Source organism: Rhinolophus sinicus, chromosome 14, assembly GCF_057876585.1.
Source record: "Rhinolophus sinicus isolate RSI-liver-muscle chromosome 14, RSI-T2T, whole genome shotgun sequence".
Lineage (NCBI taxonomy): Eukaryota > Metazoa > Chordata > Mammalia > Chiroptera > Rhinolophidae > Rhinolophus > Rhinolophus sinicus.
The window spans coordinates 179,970,785-179,988,378 of NC_142514.1; the positions used below are offsets into that span (position 1 = coordinate 179,970,785).

The 17,594-nt window shown below is 55.6% G+C and overlaps 1 protein-coding gene across 1 annotated transcript in view; it reads left to right on the forward strand.

Moving 5' to 3' along the window:
• Positions 1 to 16,700, forward strand: part of FADS2 (fatty acid desaturase 2) — a 32,119-nt gene extending 15,419 nt beyond the window's left edge. Inside the window, exons 5-12 of the mRNA XM_019719044.3 lie at positions 493 to 618; positions 7,267 to 7,327; positions 7,744 to 7,820; positions 12,905 to 13,002; positions 13,261 to 13,357; positions 13,688 to 13,767; positions 14,509 to 14,634; positions 15,009 to 16,700. Coding sequence (XP_019574603.2) covers positions 493 to 618; positions 7,267 to 7,327; positions 7,744 to 7,820; positions 12,905 to 13,002; positions 13,261 to 13,357; positions 13,688 to 13,767; positions 14,509 to 14,634; positions 15,009 to 15,060 — 717 coding nt within the window. The 3' untranslated portion in view covers positions 15,061 to 16,700. The remainder of the gene's footprint in view (positions 1 to 492; positions 619 to 7,266; positions 7,328 to 7,743; positions 7,821 to 12,904; positions 13,003 to 13,260; positions 13,358 to 13,687; positions 13,768 to 14,508; positions 14,635 to 15,008) is intronic.
• Positions 16,701 to 17,594: the final 894 nt, after the last annotated feature.

Here is a 17,594-nt window from a genome sequence, read left to right on the forward strand (position 1 = left end):
TAATGCTGCTGGGAACATTCATGTACAAGGTTTTGTGTGGCCACGTGTTCATTCCTCTTGGGTATACACCAAGACCACTTCTTACTGTCCCTGAAGGCTCTTCTTATACAACATGGGCACATAGGAGCTGTGCAGAGACCCACACACGCGTGGAGGCCCAGACCTGGTGTTGGTGGAGTGCAGAGACCACCCCATGCGGTGCGTTGCCAGCACTCTTCACCCACTGTCACCATCTTACGATTGGGGACACAGACCCAAAGGGATGGAGTGATTTGGCTCCACTCAGAAGTCCTGGCCACAGACGCTGAGCAGCGTTCTGGACTCAGTACTGGCAGGGCCACATTTTTTCATGGGCTGAGACCTTGTGTGTAACGGAGAAGTCAGCCCTGAGTGTTGGAGGTGCTAAGAACTGGTCCTGAGCAGGACCAGTCACAGGTGAGCTCAGGTTCCCCCAGCGGACTGCACTGCTCACCCCCACTTCTTCCCCCACAGGGAGCCTCCGCCAACTGGTGGAACCACCGGCACTTCCAGCATCACGCCAAGCCCAACATCTTCCAGAAGGATCCTGACGTGAACATGCTGCACGTGTTTGTCCTGGGCGAATGGCAGCCCATCGAGGTACGAGGGGACCGTGTTGACAGGGGAAGTGCTTGGCTTGAGTGGGGCGCAGGGAAGGAATCCTATAGGGGGACTATTCAGCCAGACACGTCTGTGTCTGGTGTTTACATGGGAACCTCCCCTGACGCCCTCAATTATTGAAGCTGAAATTTCTATGGAATGGCCTCCCATGTCAGTACTGGGCGCAGCTCTTTATCAGAGTGTTAGATGCCCTCCTCCCTCCCACTGGCCGGGAAAGAGCATTTCCTGGCTTGTTTCTTCCCAGAGGAGAAAGAAATCTGGTTCCAGCTGGCGGGAAGGCACAATTCCAGGACTCAAGCTTGGTCCCCAAAGGCCAGCTCAAGGAAAGGTTATTTGGAAATTCACAGTCCTCGACACTCGTCATGGTCTGGTCCAACCTGCTTCACTAATAGATGACAAAGTGAGGCTTAGCAGCAGGAGGGGATGTGTTCAGGGTCATAGCTAGTGGTCAGTCTAGGATGAAGGGCCCAGATCTGACAGCTAGCCACACGGCCTTATTTTCATATTAGTACATTTTTATCATAAATATAGAACATACCTGTTATAAGCATTTAAATGGCACAGAAATATACAAAATTTAAAAGAGTCTCTTGTTATCTCCACCATCCCCCCTTTGGCCCAACTGTCTTGCAACTGAGGGTGACCACTGTTGACAACGTGCTGTATATTTTCTGTGTGTATAAACATGCATAGATCTGTTATGCAAATGCAAAAATTAAAACGCAGGTATGCAACTTGCCGCCTCACCAAACAGGGACCTCCTTCCAAGTTGAGTCCAAATCCATCGGCCTCTGCCTGGGGCTGTCCAGGGCTCTGCTGGATTTTCATACCGTAATGTAACCCACGCTATTTTATAAGACCGGAAACTTGGTGTTGCTAATTCTTAATTTCCTTTTAGTAAAAACACCCCCGATGCATATGAAGAATGTCTTCATTTAAAGTGGAGCCTCTTTGTGACAACCATTTTCCAAAAACAAAAAAAAATCTACATGTGCTTTGCTTTCTGGAAATCCTCTGATGATGTAAACCAAAGTTGAGAAGGTCCCTGTTGCTTTCATGCAGACCTTAGCATCACAGAGTGGGGCACAGAACAGGGGTTCAGTGAGCCTTCACCAAGCAAGGCACATGCACCTCAGTAAGGAGCAGTGTCATGAATTTTGTCGTGTTCCCAGCAGTGTTGGCATCCAAGGCTTGGAACAAGGAGAGGAGAGAGTCTGTCTGCTCCCCCAGTTCTGCTTTGTACCCCCTCTCTCCCGTTTTATGTCCACCCAAGAGAGTATGTGAGCAGAAACATGGGTTTTCTGTGACATTGTCAATTCAGAGGAAATTAGCCAAAACTTAGAAGCATGGCGTCTTTGGCCAGGCTGGCATTTTTTTCTCGCTTGTGTTGTTCTTCTAGGAAAGTTTGCTAGTTTTGACTGGAGGTTCTCGATAGTGGACCTGATTAACTTGGGGCCTTCTGATAAGTGAAGACAAAGGCTTCCCTTTCTGGGTGAGGCTTCATGTTGTAGAGCTGTTGGCTGTCCTGACAATTAGTCTCTGTGTCCCTAACAACAAGATCTAGTCTCACCAGTAATGCTGGCAAGAAGGCGTCTCTGCTTTCTGAGTGCTGGCCAGTGAAACCTCTTCCAACAGCTCCTCTCTCTAGACACTTCTCGAATGCTGGCTTTGGGGCATAAGATGAGTAGAAGGTTTGGGGGATGTGGTAATCCAGTTGCCAATAGCATTTGAAAAACCACGGCCAGGGCCACTGTGCTCTGTGAAATCCTCTGTCACATTCATGGGGGAAAGGCCAGCTGTTACCGGGTTCCTGGTTGAGCTGTGCCCCAGTGTCCACAGAACTATTCTGCCCTGGAAGGGACTCTGGTGACAGTGGGTCTGATGGCACTTGTCCCATGCCAGGCCCACAGACGACACCAGGGCCACCCACCTGGCCCTGGCCAACCAGGCTTCAGGTCTTGAGCCGGACTCCAGCCTCCGAACAAGGAGGCCAGTGCCTGTGTCTCTGAGCACAGATAAACAAACCAGCCCAGCCAGGCGGCTCCAAAGGACTGCTCAGCACGCAGAGATAAAGCAGGGGTCTCAGCAGTAAAGCCCCCCTCTCCTAGTTAGTTTCCTGGCTTCCAGAAGCGTTTTTTTATTTGTTTTATGTACAGGATGTATTCATCTTTATCTTCAGTGTTTTATAGTTTCACTTTTGAATGTTTAACTTTTGCCGAATGGGATTTGGCTGAGACAGTGTTCTACCTTCACATACCTGCTTCTGAAGCCCAGCGCCCCGTCTGGGCTGTGTGTCCCAGTGCCCGGTCTGGGACACTGTCGGGGTGACTGGGACGTCACACCAATTCATCCTTGGCACTTAATAACTCACTATAAGCTTGTAGTGGACTGACTTTCCTCTTCTAGAGAGAAGTCACATCTTTATATTCAGCCTTTCCATCCAGGAATAAGGTGTCTTTCTTCATGTACTGATGTCTCCTTTTATATTTCTTGGACTTTTCTTTATGTCTCCTGGATATTTCTTTTTCAATTTAATCCTAGATATTTTCTATTTTTGTCACTGTGATGGTGCTTTCTCTGGTGGTCAGGAAAGCTCTTGATAGTTGGCTTGTTATCTGATGTCCTCTTATGCGTCTCTGTGGTTCTAGTTTCTTTTCAGTTGATTCGCTTAAGTTTCCTGGGTAGACAATCATATCCTTGAAAATAATGAAAATGTAGTCTCTTTCTAATAGCTCCACACTTAGTTCTGGTTTGGTTTTTATGGCCTTACGGGAGCTTCCAGAACAGTATTAAATAGCAGTGCTATCAGCAGTCTGGTAGTTCTTTTTCTCTGGCCACATCTTAGAGGGTAAACGGTGAGGCCATTATCCCTGTAGCACTGTAAGTGGGCTCTCAGAGCTGTAAGTGTTTCTGCCTCCCTGCCTAAGATGCTGCTTTTCCACCCATTAGGGATGCCCTCTCCACCCCTTCACCTGTCTACCACTGACCCTCCAGCCTTCTTGCTTCCTCCTTCGTGAACAGGCCACAGCGACAAGTCCTCCCTTGGAAGGACCATAGCCCTCCTCTCAGGACCCATGGACTGGGGTCTGAGGTCTTGCTAGTCTGCGCATGCCTGATGTGGCCGCGTTGCTCATTCTGTGAGTGAGTTTGTAGGTTCCCAGAGGCTGTGGCTGGGCTTTGCGACAGCTCCCCTCCCCCACTCTGAACAGACAAGGGAGGCCCTTGTCCTTCCTCAGACATTTTGTTCCAAAGCTGAAAAGTCCCCTGCACATGCCCCTGGTATCCAAGCCCATAATCCAAGCCTGGCCTTGTGTCCATGGAGAGGCTGAGCATAGGAGGGCCAGCCCGGCCGGGGCGAAAGGTTGTGGGCCTCCGGGAAGCCGGGCTACCCGTGCTTGCGGTGCCCCCCCTCCCTCTGCCCCTGGCCTGCATCTCCTGTTAGCCTCAACTTGAGAACTTGTGAAAGCAAGCCCTGTGTGCCACCATCGCCTCCTTGGGATCTGGGTACAACCAGCCATCCGTAGCTCGCCTGAGTGAAAGCACCCTCTGTCCTCCCCGCACCTCCCCTCTCACAGCACCCCCCACCCAAGCCTTCTCCCTGTGTGTGTGGTGAGGACTCTCCTGGAGGAGAAGAGATGAGGTTGGGGGTCCCAGTGGGGAGCAGGGCAGACTCGTGCTTAGTGAATCCATGGGCCTGGCAGTGCTGAGGGCTGCATGTAGTCCTTGCTTAACTGTGAGGCAAGAGCCATCTACAAACCCATTTTATACATGGAACAACTAAGGCTGAGAGAGATGAAATAACTTGCTCAAGGTTATAGCAAGAAAAGGCAGCGCCACCATCCAAACTCAGGCTGTCTGGCTCTGAGGCAGTGTTCACGGATCCTTTGGGACCCTGCCCACGGCCACCACCTGGTGGACACTAGGGAAATGTGTTTGTTGGATCTCTCCAGATTTCTGGTGAAGTAAGAAGCCAGAAGTCCTCCCCTCAGCTTGGAAACATTCTAAACTACCTCTCCTATCCCTGCCCTGCGCCCTTGACTGACAGGCTGGGTGTTAGCAAAGAACTGAGCATGTGCAGCTGAGAGCCAAAAAGGCAGCCCCTTTCTGGTTTTCAGAGGAAAACTAGTGCTGTGGGTCGGCCATCCCCTGACAGATGGCCTTGCATTTGCCCTAACTCAAGATGGGGACAGATGTACAGTGTCATTTAGGTGTGTTGCCACACACAGGCGCACATGTAACCGTGACTAACCTTCCCTTCACACTCCCTAAGTACTTGATATCCACTTCATCCTCTGGTCCCTCAGCAACCCTGTGAAGTATCCATCATGCCTCCACTTGACAAGTAAGGAACCCAAAGCTCCTGGCTGGGGCGGGGGTGGGCATGGGGGTGAAACAATTTGCTCAAATAACAGATTCTTTCCAAATCTCCACCCTGGGCCTCCGAAGCCTAGGAAACTCAGGGGCTAATGGAGAGGCCTGCCCCTGCCCAGGGCAGAGACCCATCAGCCCCCCCACAGGTCAGTCTGGAGCATTGAAGGGACCTACATGGGAGCCAGCAGTGGTCACAGGCCTGGGGCAGCTGGGGGAGTGTCAGCTCCTGTAATCTCTATTACCCCCCCGCCCCCTAAAGGTCACCACAAATCAATGAAAACAATGTGCTTCTGTGCAAATGCAGCTTCAAAACAATTCCCCAGTGCCCCCCTGCCAGCAGTTTGGTCACCTAAGTACTGCTGTAGGGGCCCTCTGGTCTCTGCCAACCTGCCTGGGCTCATGCAACCTTAGTGTATAGAGCCTGACTAACCCGGAGAGGGACCTTTGAGCCTGGGGCCGTCCCCTGGGGTGACCTGTGGGGCAGAGACATGGTGGGCAGGGCTCCTGTCCAGGCCTGCAGAAGCCTGCACACAAAGGCCAGGCCTGGGCGCCTGTTTCCTGGCTTCTGTAGGAGATAAGAACAGGAACCATGGGCCTGTTCTGTGGGCCACATGCTCCCCAGAACCCCGGGCAGCTTCATTCTCCCCCAGACTGGCCACTCAGGGAGCACACCCCCAGTGCTACCTCCACCCCCCCACCCCCCCAACCTCTGCTGAGAAATCATCCCAGGCTGCCTCTGAGGCCTCCCTGGCTGGGACCTCTCCGAGGCCGCCTTCAGTCCTGGCCTTAATAACAGTCTTCAAGCAAATGGACAGACTTTCTGGGGACGAGTGAGACCCCTGCCAAGGCGCAGGAGGCCACATGGAACTAAGGGATTGATTGATTCTGGTGGTGCTTCAGCCGGTGTGTAGTGACCATGGCTGCTGGCACAAGGACAGGCTGGGCTTTGTTCCCCCCCAGGTCCCCTCCTTTCAGGAGACTGCGGACCCTCCCTGTGAGTTTGACGATCACTTCCCTCTGTGTTCTCACCTGGAGAACGGGACATTGGCCTGGACAGCATCTAGGCTCTCTCCCTGGACCTCGCTTTGACTTCCTAGCAATAAGTGGGAATGAACACGGTTGGAGGAGGGTGGTTCTGGCCCCTGGGCTGGGGGGCACAGGGAACGGCTGAGGGGCAGTGTTCAGGGGTCGGCACCTGGTATTTATGCCCATGTTCTTTTTCATTGATTCTTCTTAACAACCAGTGATGGGGATTCCAGATGGGGTTCAGACGGGCAGAGTGACCTGTGCAGGGTCTTGGCCCTCACCAGGGCTCCCCGCACAGCCCCCAGCATGGCCACTGTGCAAGCAGCATCTTTTGGTCTCAGTCTTCAAGGAGCAGGGTGGGCTGGTGGTCCTCAGGGAGCTGGGCTTTAGAATTAAAGGGCTTCAGGGGCCCCCTATGGAGCTGTGGTTCCCACACTGGCTCACGCTCAGTGTTGCCTGAGCAGCTTTGTACACTGAGGATGCCCGGGCCCCAGAACTGGCCCCTCTCAGAGTATCAGGGCATCAGGCTGCCCAGGGGGTGCAGGCTCCCATGAGGAGGGAACCGGTGCCTGCGAGGAGTGATTAGCTTTTGGAAAGTGCAGGGGGCTCCAAGGAGATAGACGCTCCCCGCCTGGTGGACTTTTAACAAATCCCCAGGCCTTTATCTGGATTATTTTGGTCACTGCAGGCTCCGGGGAGCTCCCCAGGGTGACCCAACAGCTTTCTTGCTCCCAAAGGGGTGGAGACGGGCTTAGCTGCTCCCTCTGGGTGCCTGTGCCCCCTTGTGAGTTGGTTAGTTGTGCATTCGCATAACAAACATTTATTTAGTGCCTGTCACATGGGCTCTGAGTCACCTTTCTTAGGTCCAGACCCCAGCTGGGCCTACTTCCACGTGGTCTTGGGCAGTGACTTGACCTGAGCCTCAGCTTCACAAATGCCGGCTCCTGGGCTCGAGGAGGAGGGCAGGAGTTGAGGCCTGCACGCAGCACGGGGCTGCCACGCTCAGCCAGAGCTGAGGAAAGGTTGGCCACTGTTAGCTGGAGCAGCCGGGAGCCCAGAGGCTCAGAAGGACCCAGTCTCAGGAGGCCCAGGGTGCAGATTGACAGGAGAGGGACAGAGGCCCCCTGAGCACGAGGGAGGGATGGTGGCTGTGGAGTGGGTGGGGGGGAGTGTGTGGGAGGCTGGGCCCCAAAAGGTGCCGGGTGCTCACAGTCTCTGTTCTCTCCTCAGTACGGCAAGAAGAAGCTGAAATACCTGCCCTACAACCACCAGCACGAGTACTTCTTCCTGAGTGAGTGCTAAGGTGCCCCACAACCTCACCCCAGACCCCCGCACACCAGAGCAGCCATTTATCCTCCTCCCAGCTGACACCCTTTTCAGACTCAGAAAGGGACACTAAACCTATTAGAAAAGGAGCGGCCAAAGCAGCCGCCCTGTCCAGACCCCTCCTGGCTCATCATAGTGACGGGGTACAGAGGCGCAGAGACTCAAACACATGCGCTGTGATCCTTGGGTGGGGGCTGGACTGGGGATGCTGCCTGCTCTCAGCCCCCTCGGGGGGCACCAGGGCCCCTGCCGCCTCTGCCTGTGAGCCACAGAGCTGGGCACCCCGCTCAGTGTCCTGACTGTGGCTCCTCCCCCCCTTCCAGCCTGGATGGGGCGGGGGGAGAGGGCGCCTGCTAAGCACCTCTGCTCTCTCCCCTGCAGTCGGGCCGCCGCTGCTTATCCCCATGTACTTCCAGTACCAGATCATCATGACCATGATCGTTCGCAAAGACTGGGTGGTGAGTCAAGGGGCGCCCCTGGCCCAGGGGTGTGGGAAAGAGGACCTGGGGGGCCTGCACCGTGTCCCCACGTGTCTCTATGGGACCCCAGGCATCTCCTCTGGGGGTGCCTTGTCACTCTCAGGTAGGGACGTGCTCTGAGGCTGCCAGGACCCGGGAGCTCATTGCACCCCACTCCTAAAGATCCCTGAAGAACGCACATACAGGGAGTCCACTTGTGAGACTGCACCTGCCATCGCAGAACCCACTCAGAAAGTTCCCGAAGGCAACATGATATGAGCCAAAGTTGGCCCACTCAGCCGTGACTCTGTTCTAGACATTGTGGCCCCTAAGACTCGTGAACTAGGTCACACAGCACTTAATGCTTGGTAAATGGAGAGCAGCCTGGTGGTGGCTGAGATGACAGGTGTGTTAGTTTGCTACGGCTGCATAATAAAGTACCATAGACTGAGTGTCAGTTCTGTGAACAACAGAATTGTCTTGTCTCACAGTCTAGGGACTAGAAGTCCAAGTGGAGGTGTGGCTGGGGTTGGTCCTCCTGAGGCTGTGAGGCAGCGTCTGGTCTGGGCCTCTCTCCTTGTCTTGTGGACGGCCGCCACCTTTTCCGCGTGTCGCTTCACATCGTCTTCCCTGAGTGTGTGTCTGTGTCCCAATTTCCACTTTTTATACGGATGCTGGTCATAGTGGATTAGGGCCCACCCTAATGACCTCATCTTAACGAATTACATCTGCTGCGACCCTGTCTCCAAATAAGGTCACATTGTGAGGACCTGGGGGTTAGGACTGCAACATGCATTTTAGGGGACACAGCCCAGCGTATAACACCAGGCTGGGAGGAATCTCCAGATACTTCCCCCCAAAGACAGAAAGGGACCCCGGAGAGGGGCTGATCGTATGACTGGTGCGAGGCCATCCTTGGCTTTCTGTAGATGTGTAGGGATGATTCTGCCTAAGAGGATAATGTTGCCACGAGGGAATGACCTGGATGGAGCAGCCACCGTAGGCAGAGCCTGCTCTGGGACAGTGAACTTGGTAGTTATTGCTGGTCGTTTGTGTTTAACCCAGTTTCATAAATGAAGATATTGAGACTCTGAGAGTTTGGGACTTGCCCAAGGAGTGGGTCAGGTTCTGGAACCCAGGCCTCCTCATGCCACACCCTGGACCTTCTCCGCCATACTTCAGCCACCAGTCCCTCTCAGAGAACAATACCTTGTATTTGTATAGCATTTTAAGGGCCTTGAAGCACTTATCTTACGTCCTGTCTTTGAAAGTACTGGTAAAGGGGCCATTGTGCCAGGGGCTGAGAGGCCAGGTGGTTGGGGAGGAGGTGTGACTCTCGCAGTCTTTGCCAGCCCTGAGCTGGTACAACCTGTATGACTCACTTCTAGGACATGCTTTTTCCCCAAAGTGAGCATTTCGTCAGTACTTCGACTGTATTCCAGGAACAGTCAAGCGCTGCCACCTACGTTAGGTCATTTAACCCTGGTTCACCAACAAGGCAGGAACGGGCTGAGGGACGGAGTTTTTGAATCAGTTGAGTGGTAGGAATTTGAACTCACGTCTGCTCCTACGGTGACTGCTGTTTGAACTTTTGCATGGGGCTCACCTGGGCCCTGCAGGGAGTCGTGGCTGAAAAGGAATGTGAGCCCTCTGTGCTGGGTCAGGTTGCTGCCGGGAGTATTTTGATCTGCTTTTCTGGCAGATGACTCTTGACATGAATATTTAATCTTTTTCTCCTGTGTTTGTTCCCGAAGGAACAAAGCAATTAAACAGGGACAGTGGGAAAGGAAACCAGACTAGTACCTGAACGGGAACAGATGGCAGAGCCAGGGAAATTTGATAGGGCCACTCAGGCCTTTTAGGAGCCTCCTGGCAGCGTGGGGAGCCCAGAGTTCAGGCTGGGTGGGAAGGCCGGGCCTCCTGACTGCTCCTAGACTTGGCACCCCCCTCAGGGGCCCATGACCACGTGGGTAGAGACATGCCCTGTGCAGTGATCTTCTGATTGACAGCAAGCTGAGGTGTGACCTGGGGCAGTGGTCCTCAACAGGCACAATTGTTGTGGGCCTTTTAACAATATCTGGAGACATTTTTGATTGTCACAACTCTGGGAGAAGGGACAGAGTGCTACTGGCATCTAGTGGGCATCTAGCCAGGGACACAGCTAAACATCCTACCATGCACAGGACAGCCCCCCACAACTAAGAATTATCTAGCCCCAAATACCACCCGTGTGGAGCTTAAGAAACCCTGGACTGCAGAAGAGGGGTGGATGCACTCTGAGAGCGTCGAGGAGGGAGGCTTTTACAGCTCTGCCAGCGCTGCCAGCGGCACATCCGGGAGACGCCCCTCAGGCCTCACCTTGCAGGGAGTCCGCTGTATCTGACACCACTACCTGCTCCCTCCTGCAATTCTCCCTGTCGGCCTCCAAGTCCCCTCTGCTGGTTCTCCTCTCCCTCTCTGTTTCCCTACATCTCCATCACGCCCCCCAAAACCAGTGGGCCCTTGGTCACAGATGACTCTGCACAAAAATAAATCTGTACGCATACATCCTCATTAATATGCATGTACTCACCACTGTACTACATGCACTCGAAAAAGAAGTGAAAATGAACGTGATGAAAAGTAGGAGCAGAACTCACGACATCTGCTCCCTCACCCCCTTGAAGAGCATATTGGTCCCGAGGTCTTGCCCTGAGCCCACAGCTGGCCCTTCAGACTCTTTCTTCTCCAGCCCCTTCCCAGCTGCTCCTGTCCCTTTTTTCTGTTCACCTGATGGCACCGACGCTAGGGAACAGCCTAGATTCCTCATGACCAAGTAGTCCCCAAATGCAACTGCCTCTGCCTCCCAGATAGTTCCGGAATCTGTCACCTGCTCATGAGTGCTGTGGGTCCTGGTTGGGGCCTCCATCATTTCAGGCCCAAGTTACTGAAAATAACCCAATCTCTGCATCTCCAGTTGGCAGAAATCTAGATATGACCGTGTTCTGTCGTTTCAAACTCAGTGGTTCTCCACGGCCCGTGAGGTGGAGAGAGGTCCGTCTCCCCAGGCAGACGTGACCTGGCTGTGGTCTCCCCCTTCCACCTCGAGCACTTGTACTGGAGAAGATGAGACATAATCTGTATGTAAACAATAGCGCAGCACACACCCTCGGCAGTCTCACCTGTCTGGGCTTTCTTTGTATCCTTGCCTCTTCGTGAATGTCCTTCCTTCTGTTCTTTGCTTGGCTGACTTGTGTATGCCAGCCCAGCTCAGGCACCACGCCCTAATGGAGGCCTTCCCGAAATCCCAGGGTGACGATGGGTACACGAGGGAGAGCAGGAGACCAATACGAGGCTCCTGCTGTGGTCCAGCTGAGGCCCTTGGACTCGGGACCCCACGTTCCCATCGTTCCCGTAACTGTCCTGTTCCGTGTGATATTGAAGGAACCTCCTCATGAGTCTGGCTTTCCAGACACAGGCTTCTGAACGGCCTCCTTTTGCTCCCATCACCTGACTCGGCCCCTAACACAGAGAAGGCATTCACTGAATGTTTGTGGAGCTTAACTGCACAGAGCTGGGTTGAAGGATGAGTTTGCTGAGCAGATAAGGGGAGAAGGAGCCTGCAGGCAGATGCAGCCCGGACACAGACTGCAACAAATCAGCACAACCTGGCCGGGCGCACGGAGGTCGGGAGACTGGCTGCAGATGAGGGCAGGTCAGTGGGCAAGCATGTGAAGGGCTCGTGTGTCCTGCCCAGGGACTGGCTTTTATCCTTTGTCCCCTGGCGGCGGAGGAGGTCAGTGATGGCATTGAAGATGGTGGTGGCGTGGTCCAGTTTGCATGTTAGGAAGATCTCTGGTGGCAAAGTGGTACAGGGGCCTGACTGGAGTCTTTAGAGCTGGTACCATGGGCTCTCTTATTGTTGCAATACACTTCCAAGCCATGTGGAACCTCGGGGCGAGGTTCTCTTCCCTGTCCTGCAGATGGGGTAACTGAGGCACAGCTAAGTAAATCTCCTGCAGCTGCACAGAGCCACTGGTGGGGCTGGAATTCGTGAGGCAGCCTGACCTGGAGGGGGAAGGGGGCGGGGCTCGAGCTACTGCACGAGATTTCCTGGCAGAGGAAAGAGTCAGTGCAAAGGCCCTGAGGTGGCTGGGGAGAGGTGTTCTCAATCCCTCATAGCTCTGTGGGCTACTCTGGGTAGGGTGGGAGGCTTAGCAGGAGAGAGATGCGGTCTGCTTGGTGTTAAGAAGGTCCCTCTTGTTGCCCTGTGTGCGTGAGGGACAGCAGGCGACCAATGAGAGGCTCCTGTTGTGGTCCACCTGAGGCATTGGACTTGGGTGGCAGAGAAGAGCTGGAGGGCCTGCCGGTGAGGCTGCCATGGAGGGTGGAACAGCAGGGGCAGCGTGATGAGCCACTTGCCAAAGAAGTGAGAGAAGATGCGCTCAGGACCCTGTTATCGCCCCTGGAAGTGAGAGAAGTGAGAGAAGACGCACTAACTCAGGACCGTGTTATCGTGAGGGGCAGGAAGGGAGAGTGGAGCAAAGAGGGGGCAGGAGGAGAATCGGGTGGGGGAAGAGGCCCAGCAGTGTCAGAGGTCACTGGGAGGGCCCTGAGGTAGGGATGCACAGTGTCCCTGGCCTTGGTTGTCCCTTACTGTCATGCTAGAGTGAGCGTCGAGGAGGAAGTTCCCAGGTGCAGATGAGTACAGACAGGGCTGTCTGTGAGCCTGCAGGGTGTCAGGTAGGGGCTGCATCGTCAGAATCCCCGGGACCAAGAAATGGCTGCTGACCTCTGGCCCCTCCCCATGGCTGCCCCTCCGCTGATGTCCCTTGATCCCCACCCCTGTTTCTTTCCCTCAGAGCAGAGCACACAGCTCTCTTCCTGCTGCCAACCCCTCAGCATTTTCCTAGAAACAGACCGTCACACAAACCCTGTGTAAGCAGGCATCTGCTGCTCCGTGGGCCTGGTGCCCAACTTCTGCGAGGCCAGCTGGGGACACCTTTGCCTAGCGGGGCATGTGAGGTGCTGCGTGCACACCTGTGGTCAGGACACGGTGCCAGGGAGGGCGGGGCTGTCCCACCTCTAATTGTTTCTCTTGGCAGGACTTGGCCTGGGCCGTCAGCTACTACGCTCGTTTCTTCATCACCTACATCCCTTTCTATGGTGTCTTCGGAGCCGTCCTTTTCCTCAACGTTATCAGGTGCCTGAGCTTTGCTGGTTAATCCCTGGGCCCCCGAGCACTGGTGTTGATGGGGGCTTGGAGGCAAGGGTGCCATGAGGAAAGGCCCAGAGGTCCCCCACTTCCTCTCCTGAGCCTCACGTCCTAGCACCTCAGTGTACCCCCTGCACCTGCCCTGGGCCGCATGGAGTTGGGAGGAAGGAGCTGTTCCCACCCTGGCCGGGCCCTGTGGAGAGCAAGCTGGCTGGCGCTCCAGCGCTGAGCTGCTCTCTCTCCCAGGTTCCTGGAGAGCCACTGGTTTGTGTGGGTCACACAGATGAATCACATCGTCATGGAGATTGACCGAGAGCCCTACCGCGACTGGTTCAGCAGCCAGGTGAGGGCAACCAGAGCTGGTCACCAGGGCCCTGTGTCCACGTCCTCGGCCCCCAGAAACTTGGCTGCCCAGTGGACCCAGCACTGCTGGGCTTCCCTGGGGCTGCCTGTGTCTTTCTGCTGGTAGGCACAGGGCTAAGCAAGAAGGGGTAGCAGGGCTCTTTGGTAGGGACCTAGGGGGTATCTGGGTGGGCTGAGGACTCCGGGCAGAACAGGGTGACGTGGAGGGGAGGGGTGGCCCTGAGCTTTGGGTAAGGCTGGGCCTTATGGGAAGGAGACGAGGCCCTTCGTTTGTTTACTTCTGGCCACTCATCCCTCTTCCCCTGCACAGCTGGCAGCCACCTGCAACGTGGAACAATCCTTCTTTAACGACTGGTTCAGCGGGCACCTCAACTTCCAGATTGAGCACCAGTGAGTGCGGGTACAGGCGGTGTTGGGGGCAGGCGTGTCACATACAGTGGGAGGGAGTGGCCACCAGTCCCATCTGAGCAGGGGGCAGCATTTGGGGGCCACCTCTTCCCCCTGGTGAGAGTCCCCCACTCCCCCACCCACCCCTTAGCCCTAGAGCATGCTCCGCAACCAGCCGCACTGAGGCCAGGGTGGGGTTCCCTATGTCACACACTCATAGTGACAATCATCCCATCGTGTGTGGCCGGAGCATTGCAGTTACAGAGAGCTTGCACCAGCATCTCCTTTGATCCTGTGAGCCTGGCAGGGCAGGGTGATTGATCCCATTTTATTGACATGGAAACGGAGACCAAGCTAAGCTAGATAGCTTGCCTGGAACTGACATAGCTGAGGGGCTGCCCCCCAGACCTCCACTGCCCCTGCTGCCCTTCATCTTCACCTCACCCCTGGTTACTGTTCCTTTTTCTCTCACCGCCATCTATCTCCTCACCCCGCTCTTTCCTTTTTTTTTATAAAAACAAGGCATTCTGTCTCTAGCCATCCAATTCCTGTCCAGTCCCCAGAGCACAAGCACACCCATCTACGAACAACCCCCCCACCACGACTTGCCCCTACCCCACATGCCAGCCGCCCCAGTGGGCACACAGAGAGCTGTGGACGGGGTCTCCCTGGGCCCTGGCAGCCTCTGTGTGGGCTTTGAGAGGAGGCAGGGGCATACTCACATCGCCCCCACGCTCTCCCCAGCCTTTTCCCCACCATGCCCCGGCACAACTTCCACAAGATCGCCCCACTGGTGAAGTCTCTGTGCGCCAAGCATGGCATCCAGTACCAGGAGAAGCCGTTGCTGAGGGCCTTGCAAGACATCGTCGGGTAAGGGGCGAGCCCACAGCTGCTGGGGCCCCTTGAGGTCCTGGGGCACAGGAAGGGGACACAGAGGCACAAAGCCGGGACTATCCATGGTGGAAATAGTGGCAATGACAAGAAAAGCCGAGCCCTGCTGGCACAGGTGCCCCCACCAGGCCACCTCCATTATTAGGATGGCCCGGCTTCTCGCTCTGGGCTGGATGAGGTCCCTCCCTTTGTCCTTCTCCAGGGGGTGTCCTGGGGAGCCCCGTGCTGGCAGCCTCTGGGCGAGGGCTGAGAGGAAGCACCTATACCCCCAGCAGGGCCTTCCCAGCCCGTCCACTTGCCAGGACTCCCTGGCCCTCCTGGTCCTGACTATTCCCATCCCTTGTTCTTCCCAGGTCCTTGAAGAGGTCTGGGGATCTGTGGCTGGACGCCTACCTCCACAAATGAAGCTGCAGCCCTCGGGCCACCCATGGGGGAGGGGGAGCCGGTGGGGTTCATGGCCGAAGGGAGGGATTGGTTTTTGTTCTGAGGTGTCCATGAGGCTGGGGTACGTGCCGGCTCACAGGCCCCATCTTTGATTTTTCTCCCGTTTTTCTCCCATTTTCCCTTCACGTTGCCCTCCAATACTGTCCCTCATGGGCCCTCTGTCAGTCCCTTCCTCCAGGAGCACAGAGAGGGCTCCGTATCTGCCTCCGCCCTCCACCCCTAAACATCTGCTAGACCAGCCGTCCACAGACGTACCTAGACCTCCCTTGCAGCCTGGCCTCCATCCTCCAGGCCTCACACCTCCCTGTTTCTCCCTCAGACACTCTTGGGGTCCATGGGACTGGGTCCCAGCTGGGCAAATGGCTTCCTGGCCCTGCAGGCCTGGCTCCGCCCTCTGATGGCGCCCATGGTCTGCCCTCTTGTAGGGAGGTGCTTTGTGCACCAGGTCCCCTTCCCACTGCTGGGATTGGTACCTGGGGCCTCCCTGCAGGTGCCACTTTTTCTAAAACTGCCCAAGCCCCGGCCCTGATTCCAGGCTCTCTTGGCCTGTAGTGCATCCGGCTCAGAACTTGGGGCCCAGGGAAATGTCCTCCTTGCCCCACTGGAGGCCTATGACCCAGGGCTTGTGCAGTTCCATCCCATCACCTTCCACCCTATTCCCACCTTCAGAGCCTGTGACCTTGGGTCCAAGGGGACAGTCCCGCAGGTGGGTGCCGCAGAGGGAAGGGCCAGGTTGGGGGGCCAGCTGACCTGTAGGTTCAGCCCCACTCCCCACCCTCATTTAGATGTTGTCCTAGTTGGGAAGCCTGAGATTCTACAGCAATTGGACCCGTCTCCAAAATGCTGTTACCTGCCAGGCAGCCATATTGGGGCTGCCATGTGCACAGGCGCTCTCCTCTCACTGTTTTCCACTCTTGTGTCTTTCACTGGTTTTTTAAACTTTTGCTACAGGATACATTCTGACGGTGGGGCTGGGCCTTGTGACAATCTGTCTTTGACCGCCTGCCCTTCCTGGACTCCCCCAGGCCCCATGGCGGGCTGAGCCAGTCTCACTCACTAGGCCAGTGTGGCCCTGATGGTCACTGTCAGGGCCACTGCTGTCAGGAGGGCAGTGGGGACAGAGAGGGCGGGAACCCCAAAGGCAGTGACCCCGAGGAGCTGGGGGATGGGTGGGACCTGAGGAGGTCCAAGTGGGAAGTGTGACGAGGAATTGGGGCTGGAAGCCAGGAGCTGAGGGGACAGAAAAGTGAGAAGGGCGGGAGGGGAGTCTGCTTCCCTGGGAGGGATTTAGAGCCACTGCGTTTGGAAGCCTAACCCACTAACCAATATTTAGCTTCCAGGGAGGTTGGGGCAGGAACAAGCTCAGAGTGGGGGCCTTTGGGAGAAGGCTTCCAGTGCCCCAGCTCTGGCAGCCAGGAGGGACCAGCATCTAGTGTGACGCACCTTTGAGGCCCTGCTGCTGAGAACACAGGCCGATGGAGCTGCTGTCCCTCCCGAGGCAGATGGATCCATAGGGAACTGATCTTAATTTTTATCATGTTGCTTCCCCAGCCCTACATTTTTTGGAAATAAAAGACGTAATTTTATTCTCACTTCCTTGATCAGCGACTGCCTTGTGCTCCTGCTTCTGCTTGGGGGTGTGGGCTGGAGGAAGGGCAGCAGCAGGAACTGGGGCCTGGGCACAGAAGGCAGCCCTTTTCCTATGACCCCGCTCTGCCCTGAGGTCACTCTACCCCATCGCCCTGCTGTCGCTGCTCATGAACTTCCTCTCCCCTTCCCTGAAGTGTGCTCCAGGCCAGGAACTTTGGACAAATGACCCAAATAAATTGGCCCATCTTTTTCTTCCTGGGACTCAGGAGCTCATACCAACTCAACTCCAGATCATCACTGGAGTCACATGAGGCCTCCCAGAAGCTTTTTGGAGGGTGGGAAGAAGGGGCTGACACAGGCCACTTCCCTGTCACCTTCATTCCCGTCTTCCCGTCTTCATCCTGGAACCAGTTATGTGCCCACAGCCTCAGGTGAATTGGCTTCTGCCGGCCTCTGCTCTGCCTGCTTCCTGGTCAGTACACTGGTGCTGGGGGCAAAGAGAATCTCAAGCTCTGAGGAAAGCCCTGAGACGGACGCTTCCATCTATGGCCTCTGCCCGTGCAGTGGCTCATTTGGTCCCCACACCCTGGGGGGAGGCCTGTTTTCATCCCAGCCCAGCATCACTGACCAGTTCATAGGTAATATCACAGAAACTGGGTCCTAGGTCTATCCGACCCCCAAGCCTGGGAAGAGTCCAAAGGAATATTCCAGGGGTACTTGTACAGTTTGCCCCATGCTGCTCCCTGATAACCTATCTCTGGGCTGCCTCAGTGGGCAGGTCAAGCCAGGTGTGCCAGGGTAGGGCCAAAAGGGTCAGGGTAGCCCACACCTCAGGGGCTCCCTACCTAGCCTTGTATCTTCCCCGGCTCCAAAGTATACCCTCACCCCCCTCTTGCTTGGCCTGT